The following is a 9,305-nucleotide window of genomic DNA, read 5'->3' as shown; positions in this document are numbered from 1 at the left end:
CAAAAACATATATGTGAATGTTCATAGGAGCATTATTCACAATAGCCAAAATGTGGAAACAACTGAAACACCCATTTGGATAAACAAAATGTGGTATAACCACAAAATAGAATATATTCAGCCATACAAAGGAATGAGGTACTGCTACATAAAACATAGAAGAGCTCTAAAAACATTAACATAAAAAAGGAAAGCCAGACACAAATGGTCATATATTGTATTATTCCATTTATATGGAATATCCAAAATAGATAAACCCATTGAGGCAGGAAGCAATTAGTAGTTGCCAGGGTCTGGAGGGGAGGAAATGGTGTGACACTACTTAATAGGTCAGTGTGTTTCCTTTTGGGGGATGAAAATGTTTTGGAACTAGTTGGGGATAATGATTGCCCAATACTGTGAATGTACTAAATGCAGTGGAATTGAAATTTAAAAATGGTTAGTCTTTTTTTTTTAATTAATTTTTTTTTTAAAGATTTTATTTATTTATTTGACAGACAGAGAACACAAGTAGGCAGAGAAGCAGGCAGAGAGAGAGAGAGAGAAGCAGGCTCTGCACTGAGCAGAGAGCCCTATGCGGGGCTCGATTCCAGGACCCTGGGATCATGACCTGAGCCGAAGGCAGAGGCTTTAACCACTGAGCCACCCAGGCGCCCCTAAAATGGTTAGTCTTACATGAATTTCAATTCAATTAAAAAATGCTTTGGTATTATCCTCTCAAAATATGGTCTTATTGTTCTCAAGCTAGTACTAAAAAAATCATGCAATACAGCTCTAGTAACTTCCATGCTAAAGCATGTACTTTCTCATTAAATGGGACCACAGAATTTGATTACCCAAATCAGTTAGAAATCTTCAACTGTTTCTTTTCCCTAAATGAAATCTAGGACTCCAATCATAGTAATATATCTGCATAGTGACCAGAGTATACAGCACTTCACAATAAGATTCTACATTCTGCTATTCTGAAATGCCGATATAATCTGATCACACACTGAGTAAATATCAAATTTAAAGATTCAGAATGTGGAATGTTTGATAAGTGATTAGTTCTTCCAGCCAAGAGTTCAATCTAGCTAGTCATGGTGTTAATACAGAATCTGAAAGTTTTCCTCATGGGCATGAGTGAGCATATCATGCTCCCATTTCTTTTTTCAAAATGTTTCTCAACTTTTTGCTTAGAAACTTTATTTTCTCTCAAGTTATTTTAAGGGTCCTGTCAACCTGTTTGAAAGCAGACCAAAAACACATTTTAAAAAGAAAAAATATGTATTTTGCAAAAGAATCAGATTCTGGCATTAATATATTCATGTATTTCTAAACTAATGTTAAAGTGCTCTCAAAGATGTTATTTAGGAAGGCACAATTTGATAGCATCTACTTTTTACAGCTTTTTCTAAACAAGATCCCAGGAAACTGCCACTTTAATTTTCCCCTTCCAGTGTTTTAAGTACTTTAATGTTCAAACTGAACTCTAAAACTCATTCTCAAACTTACTAAGAGTTAACAATACAGTGGATAGTGAGAATATGAAAGGACAGCCTACAAAAAAGTTCTTATGGTACTGGGTTTAGAGATTAGTAACGAATTTGGGACAAAAGCTCTCATGACTGTGGAAAATCAGAATTCTTGAAGTGAGTGGGCTTTTAATATCTAAGATAAAGAAACTAAGCACAGAAATATGAGATAATATTATAGTTATCCTGAACATTAAAAAGTAACAGCCAAAGCATTACAAATAAGGTATGGTAAAAACTGAGTTAGAAGAGCTCAGTTACCACTCTAGGCTACAAACTAATCACTAAACTGCAATTTCTAATTTTAAAAAGTTTGGCTTCATATTTAAATTTTTTATAGTATATAAATTATATATACAATGTTTTCCTATAACTCAGACTATAATGCTCAAGTCTATAAAAAGAACAGTTTATTTTAGAAATGCTCAAAAGCACCACTACTCCCTTTTCTATTTTTAAAAACCAACAATTTCAAAAATACTTCCAGCAGGGAAATGCTCAAAGGTTCACCCAAAATGTCAAGCCCATATCAGTAGCCAGTTTCTCATAAGGTAATCTCTTATGCTGCATTCTGTAATACGATATAGTCCAATACCCTACTGATTTATGAACATTTTTTATGGGCAAGAAATTATTGAAGAAAATTGGATCAAGTTGAATATGCTGTTATTCGCTTTGAACACTAACTTGTGCTTGCATCCTAAAAGTTCAAATGAGCTGCAATAAGAATATAAATGTCTATTTGTACCACATACTAAAAAGTAAAATCCTAAAAATAACAGGACGATAATACCCTATGTTAACTGAAAAACTAAAGATGAGAAGCAATAACAATTGGTGATGGCATAGTTTCATCTTCTGTTAAAGCTCTGAAGTTGTAGTAAATAGCTAGCCAACCTGAGGTAGAGGGAGACTCTGTTACTCCTTCATGTCAGACTTAGGCCTCTCACTTCAACCTGTATGCATTCTTCCCTAATTATACAAACATGATGCAATCTGAAATGTGTTATGATAGAAAAATTAAAGGATCATTCAAATGTTTTCTTTTTTTTTTTTTTTACAAAATTCTTAATTCCTAGTTTAAAAAAAAGGTACTTATAAAAACGTACATAATTCAATGTTCTTCCTGGGAGTCATAAATATATTTGTTTTTCCTTCAACAATAGGAAAAAAAGAGAAGTGGAGAAACTGCAAATATTATGAACAGTTGTGTAATGAAGAGACTGGAACTAACTAGTAGAGTAACAACATTTATCTGTCTAGTTTTCCTCTTTGAAGGTTAGACATAAGCTTTGATTCATATTAAATTTCCTACTAACGCAGACAGATTCCATTAAACACAAGTCTATTTCCATTTTAAATCACATACAAGTGCTATGTGATCAGAGGGATGGGAAACACTAGGTAAGGCCTGGTGGGTGGTAACTTCTTCATGACTAGGTAATGGAATCACCTGTTCAACCTCTAGAACATTTAAGTCAATGAAAATGTAGTCCAGACATCCATGAAAGCCACCAACGTAATTTGTGTAAGCAGGTTCACCACAAGCACTTTTCAATTTGAAGAAATGGGTAAGGGACATGTTGCACCGTTCCTCTTCCCCATTGGAAGCCCAGTCTTCATGATCCTCTGGGATGCTGCCGTTGACAACAAAATGATACATTCCTGTTGATGGGGTACTATTAAAGTCTCCACAAAATATAACTGGTATATCAGGATACAGGTCACATGAGACATGTCTAATGTGAGCCAAGGCTACTGCCATTTGAATGAGACGAATGTACCCACCTGTGAATATAAAAAACATTATTATAAGTACTTTCAAATGTTGCCTTTAAGAAGAAAAAAGCCCACAAACTACATAGAGTATCTGGGTGACATTCAAAATATATGTTTGGAGAAGGGGAACTGGATGAAGGTGGCCCAAAAGTAAAAAACATCTAGTTATGAGGCACGTAAGTACTACAGATGTAATGTACAACATGAACACAGTTAACAATGATATATGGTATATTTAAAAGTTGCTGAAAGAGTGGCTCCTATAAGTTCTCATCACAAGGAAAAAAACATTTTTTCAAATCTACATGAGGTGATGGATGTTAATTTACTATGGCAATCATTTTGTAATATATCTAAGTCCCACTTTAGGCCTATATGATGCTATTGACAATTATATCTCAATAAAACCGAAAGAAATAAAGATGTATGTAAAAAGAACAGCCCTACTTAAGTTACCATGTTTACATCACTTGTGAAAACCACTAAAACCTACCTTTTGGATGCCAGTAGAGATGGGTATTAGCAACACATATCCTTTTAGAAGAGTCCTTTGTAGACTGAAGAACAGAAACCTAAAATAAACAAAGGGCCAAGAGTCCAGTTGCCATCTATCTCTTGAACATTTGTTTCTTAATCCAAGACTATATGATGAACTGACATTTCATAACCTTCCCTGACTGAAAAATAGGACTGCAAGTATGAAATCTAACTTTGGCTACAAGTTTCAGGATACAGATGAACTGGATTCAGAATAACATGTTTTTTAATAATAGTTCCATCATATAGGAAGTAAGAAAAGGATATATTTTAGAGAACAACATTAAGGTTGGTGTTTTTAGGTGAGTAAAGGCAGAGTTTGACGTCAGGCCCACACTTAACTGTTTATAGCTGTGTGACCTGGAGAGAGACTTTTTTCCCAAGTCAGTTTGGTCACCGGTTAAAGACACAATTGTCCACCTCAAGGGGGACTGTTGTATGGATTCAAGTGAATGAGCTTACAAAGAGGTGCATGAAACACACTGGGTGCTTGGAAAAAAAAAAAAAGAGAGAGAGAGAGAGAGAGAGATACTCCAAAATCTTACTATGAACAAAACCAGTTACCTAAAAACTCTGGACAAATATATAACGTGTTTTTAAAAACTAAGGCAGCTTAACACCTGCTCAGTGATGATGTAATATATAAGTAACTGGGTTAAGAATCCTGGCTCCAAACATATGTGAACTTGGGTAAGTAAAATTGACCATTTCCCCATTTACAAAATAACATCTGTAAAAATAGCAGGATTACTATGACTAAAATCAAAATATTAGTATTTGTGGAATACTTCATTAAACATGCCACTTATTAAGTACTTTATTTTTTGTTTTGTTTTGAGTTTTTATTTAAATTCCAGTTACTTAACCTATACTATAATATTAATTTCAGAACAAAATTTAGTGATTAAATTTTAAGTGCTTTAAAATGCATCAGAACAGTGCTTGGAAAGGAGTAAAATACTAAATACCAAATTCTTGTATTCAGCATGTCTTTCCCATGAGATTGTACGCACTAAGAAAGTCCGTTTGTCTTGTTCAGAGGTGCCTGGCACACTAGAGGTGCTCAGTAAGTATTTGCTCAATGAATGAATGTTCATGTGTTCATGTGTATCCTGAGTGAATGCTATGCTTAACCTTTGTGCTTAAGATACAAGAGCAAGGGGCGCCTGGGTGGCTCAGTGGGTTAAGCCACTGCCTTCGGCTCAGGTCGTGATCTCAGGGTCCTGGGATCGAGTCCCGCATCAGCTCTCTACTCAGCAGGGAGCCTGCTTCCCTCTCTCTCTCTCTGCCTACCTCTCCGTCTACTTGTGATCTCTCTGTCAAATAAATAAAATAAACAAAATTAAAAAAAAAAAAAAGATACAAGAGCAAATACCCTTCAGTAAAATCTGAAAAAAATCTTCCAGTGCTCTAAAAATCGAAGAGTATGTAAAGAGAATGGCAGAGGTACTCTACCTGGAGTACAGAAGATCTCTGGAGCACCCTCTCCTGCGCAGACGGGTACAAAACTAACTTCTCCAGCAGTTCTTTGTGAAGTGGGTCGGACTCCAGGGCTTCATGGAAAGAAATGTCATGCTGGCTAAGGAGAGTGAATTTGGCCTTTCGGTAGAAAGTAGCCAGGCCTTCGTGCTGCTTGATTCTAAACACGCCCTCCAGCCCAAAGGCCTCGAGAGCCGGCACCAAGCTGTCTGTAAACACGTTGCGATCAACCTCTTGCAAACAGATGAGATCCGCGTTGTAGCCCGTGAGCTCCTTCTGGATAAGGTTCTGGCGGTAGTCGAGTTCCAGAGCATAAGGGGCACAGTACGGGTAAAGGACGCTCCTCGAAAACTCAGTCTGGGCGTACGTGTCGGCCAGGAGGTTGTAAGAGACGGTGCGGATGAGAGAGTCGTCCGTCACTTTCTTGGTGTAGAGATGCCTGTGGTCAAAGGTGCACGTGCCAGGCCCTGCCTCCACGGGACACACACTTTCCAACTCCCGGCTTGGCCCGAAGCGCTGCCCATTGCCTGGGGTGCAATGAAGCTTCAGTCGGAGCCCGATGTCGGCATTGGACGGCGTGTAGACGCGCTCGTTCACACCGGTCTCCGTCCAACCAGGAGAGGGTGAAGAGGGAGACAATGACGAGGGGCCCCCGCCCTCTGGCTCTGCCGCTCCGGCTTTGGCTTCCTTGTACCAGCGGAAGACGGAGCTGGCGGGATCCCCAAATTCGAGGCTGAGCTTGGGGCAAACCGGGAAACCGGCCATGATGTAGCGTGGCAACTGCAGCTCGGTGAAGGCGGGCGGGTTGCGCTCCACCTTGTACTTGACATCGCCAATCTGCAGCACCGCGCCGTCCTGCCAGGCGTCCACGTTGAGCACGTCCTCAGCCACTGCCTCCTCCCGGTAGTACAGCTTCACCACGGGCTCGGAGGCCGCAGTCGACTCGGGCCCAGGCCCCGCACAGGCCACGCCACCACTTGCATTTGGCCGGTTCTTCCTGCTCTTCTTGGCGGCGGCCGCCTTAGCGTGGCCTTTTAGGGCATTGGTTGCTATCCGGCTGAGAGCCCGACCCAGCGGCTCGCTTTGGTCGCGCTGCATGTTCTTGTGGCTGCCGTCGGCCAGCGCGAACGACAGGCTTAGCTTAGGCTCGGAGGGCACACAGCGCACTACAGCGCGCTCCATGGCGCCCGCCGCTTTCTCAGTCGCCGCCTCGGCCCGAGTGTGCCGCTCCACCGCCGTGCGGACCCCACGAAGCGCGGCGCGGGAACCCGGGAGTCTCCACATGAACCTGGTGGCCCAGCGGCCGCCAAGCCTCAGATGAAGATTGAGAAGCTACAGCAGCCGGCTCCAGAATCCATTCAGTCCCGCAACTTCCGGCCAGAGAGGAGAGGACACCAGGTACTTCCGCTCCGCATTTTCGCCAGGTCGGTTTATACGCTTCCTTTTTCCGTAGCCACGCCTATCTGTAATCCCTCCCAGCTTAATCTTTATCTTCAAATAGAGCCATAAAGAGGGAGAAATAAAGGAACTATGGAGATGCCTGAGGGAAATATTGGACTCCGTGTGTTTATCGAAAGTGCAGTTATAGGTCTGAAGGGAAGGTGCGCCAAGCCGGAAGTCGTTGGGGCGTTGTCATGGGTTCCACTTCCCCTACGGAAGCGGCCACTTTTTCTGAATTCTAGCCAGGGCGGGTAGAGCTCGGCGGGGATTGCCAGGCTGGCTTCAGCGGTGGAAAGCGTTGCCAAGTTCCTCTCCACAGCATTCTCATTGCTGCTCGCCCTTTCCGAGGTGTGGGTGGGTTCGTTTCAGGCCGGGCCAGCGCAGACGCACGGAGCTGTTTTTGTGGTACTTAGTAACAGTTAACGTTATACAAGAATTACGATTTAGGGAGCGAATACTATGCTAAAAGCCTCTTTTATGGTTACGAGGTCCAGAGTGATTAAGTTACCCGCTCAAGGTCACAGACATTGCTGAATGAATGGCAGGAGACAGAATAGCCAGTAAGAGAAAACGAGAAGTGTAGCCTTCACTGAAAACCAAATGGAGAAAGTATACCAAGAGTGATTTTGTGTTGCAAATAATTAATATTCGGTGATTAACTGGGAATAAAAAACCTTGGAGACTTAAGAGACAAGTTGAGACGTCACTCCAGTCCACAAATGATCTAATTGTATCCACTTTTCCTTATCTTGCAACTAGAATGCTTACGTACTGGGCTTTCAATAAGCCATATCTTGGGGCGCCTGGGTGGCTCAGTGGGTTAAAGCCTCTGCCTTCGGCCCAGGGTCCTGGGATCCAGCCCCGCATTGCGCTCTCTGCTCAGCAGGGAGCCTACTTCCACTTCTCTCTCTCTCTGCCTACTTGTGATCTCTGCCTGTCAAATAAATAATGAATAAAATCTAAATAAATAAATAAATAAGTAAGCCATATCTTACCCTCTGGCTTACCATGAAGAAATTGGCTTTTGACTGTGTTCTAAAAGAGGATGGGTTTTGCAATTATTTGAAATTTGTATTCCTGTCCTGCCCTCCTCCCACCCCAAATATTTGATAAGGTGAAGGCGTACTGATAGTATATATGCAGTTCGAGGCTCCAGTATAGGTATAAAAGTCATTACTTTGTGTCAACTGACTAACATAAGGAAGAAAGAAAATAAGTCTTTGTAGTCTAGTTAATAGTAGCTCATTTAACAAATCAGAGTTTTGAAATGGCATTTTTCTTATCCACAGCATTTTCCTTCATGCAACTTTGCAGAACTCAATCTTAAATCAGCCTTTATAAAGAAAGATAGAAGACCTACTAGAAAATGTGAGTTTCCTTCAAGCAAACTGATATAATTTAACAATTAGAAGTTTTAATCCTAGTTTTGAGACAGATGCCTTTTTCGTACTTCTCTTAGTATATATATATATATATATATATATATATATATATATATATATATAAATTTTTTAAAAGAATAAAACAGACCCATGTGACAAAAAGGTAGTCTTTCCACCACTGACTCCTGTGCAAACACAAACACTTATGTATTACGAATACATACCTTCCTCCTACTTCTTTACACAAATAGGAATATGGTATACCTATGGTGCAGTATCTTACTCTTTTTGAAAGAGGAATTCAACTACCACCATTTTGACCTCAAACTTTTTAATTGAGTTCTTCCTCCCAACTTATCTCTTTACACAGGCAAAACACCCTATAGGCAGTGCATCTTGTGATGGGAATCAAAACTGCCTCCTCAAGCAATAAGGATTGCCCTGAGGCAGCAAGGCCTAACTCCCTAGACAGTGATCCATCTGGCCTTTACTGTCCTCCTGCATGTACTCACTAAAATTCGTCCTACATTTGCCTTATGTAAACCTAGAATATTGTCAGCACTTTGGAAACAATCTTTGAGCCCACTGGTGTTGGCCTCAGTGAAATAAATCCCTTTCTTGTTTCACTACCACTCATCTCTCTGCCTTTGGAGTTTGGGGTGAGTGGTCGAACCTGGTCTGTTTGAGACTCCCAGAGCCACGGGCTTTTGCATTCCTGTAATCCACCTACATTTTCACTGTCTTTTGTCAGTTCTTTTAAGTGAAAGTGAATGAAAGTGTCAACAAGTTCCCATAGAAAATTTGATTTGAACTCAACAGATTTGAAAATAATACATAATAAATGGTGTTTTTTTTTAATTTATTTTTTTAAATTTTTTATAAACATATATTTTCATCCCCAGTGGTACAGGTCTGTGAATCACCTGGTTTACACACTTCACAGCACTCCCCATAGCACAAACCCTCCCAAATGTCCATAACTCTACCCCCCTTCTTCCAATCCCCCTCCCCCCAGCAACCCTCAGTTTGTTTGTGAGATTAAGAGTCACTTATGGTTTGTCTCCCTCCCAATCCCATCTTGTTTCATTTATTCTTCTCCTACCTCCTTAACCCCCCATGTTGCATCTCTACTTCCTCATATCAGGGAGATCATATGATAGTTGTCTTTCTC

The 9,305-nt window shown here is 40.6% G+C and overlaps 2 protein-coding genes across 7 annotated transcripts in view; one reads left to right on the top strand and one right to left on the bottom strand.

Moving 5' to 3' along the window:
- Positions 1-2,244: 2,244 nt before the first annotated feature.
- On the bottom strand, positions 2,245-6,635 carry PDE12 (phosphodiesterase 12). The gene is made up of 3 exons (XM_032868378.1): positions 5,289-6,635; positions 3,790-3,868; positions 2,245-3,305 (listed from the first exon to the last, which is right to left on the bottom strand). The coding sequence occupies exons 1-3, from the start codon at positions 6,594-6,596 to the stop codon at positions 2,863-2,865; spliced, it is 1,830 nt and encodes a 609-aa protein (XP_032724269.1). The 5' UTR covers positions 6,597-6,635; the 3' UTR covers positions 2,245-2,862.
- Positions 6,636-6,673: 38 nt separating this feature from the next.
- Positions 6,674-9,305, top strand: part of DNAH12 (dynein axonemal heavy chain 12) — a 221,669-nt gene continuing 219,037 nt past the window's right edge. For 4 of the 6 annotated variants that reach the window (XM_032868369.1, XM_032868370.1, XM_032868375.1 and 1 more), the window contains exons 1-2: positions 7,024-7,157; positions 8,042-8,120. The gene's annotated coding sequence lies outside the window, so the exon portion shown is untranslated. Of the gene's footprint in view, positions 6,737-7,023; positions 7,158-8,041; positions 8,121-9,305 lie in introns of those variants that run through there. The other 2 variants (XM_032868371.1, XM_032868373.1) reach the window with 2 other exon arrangements.

The sequence above is a fragment of the Lontra canadensis genome, unplaced genomic scaffold (assembly GCF_010015895.1).
Source record: "Lontra canadensis isolate GAN:19392208 unplaced genomic scaffold, GSC_riverotter_1.0 scaffold35, whole genome shotgun sequence".
NCBI classification, from domain to species: Eukaryota; Metazoa; Chordata; class Mammalia; order Carnivora; family Mustelidae; genus Lontra; species Lontra canadensis.
This window is presented reverse-complemented; position numbering and strand designations above follow the sequence as displayed.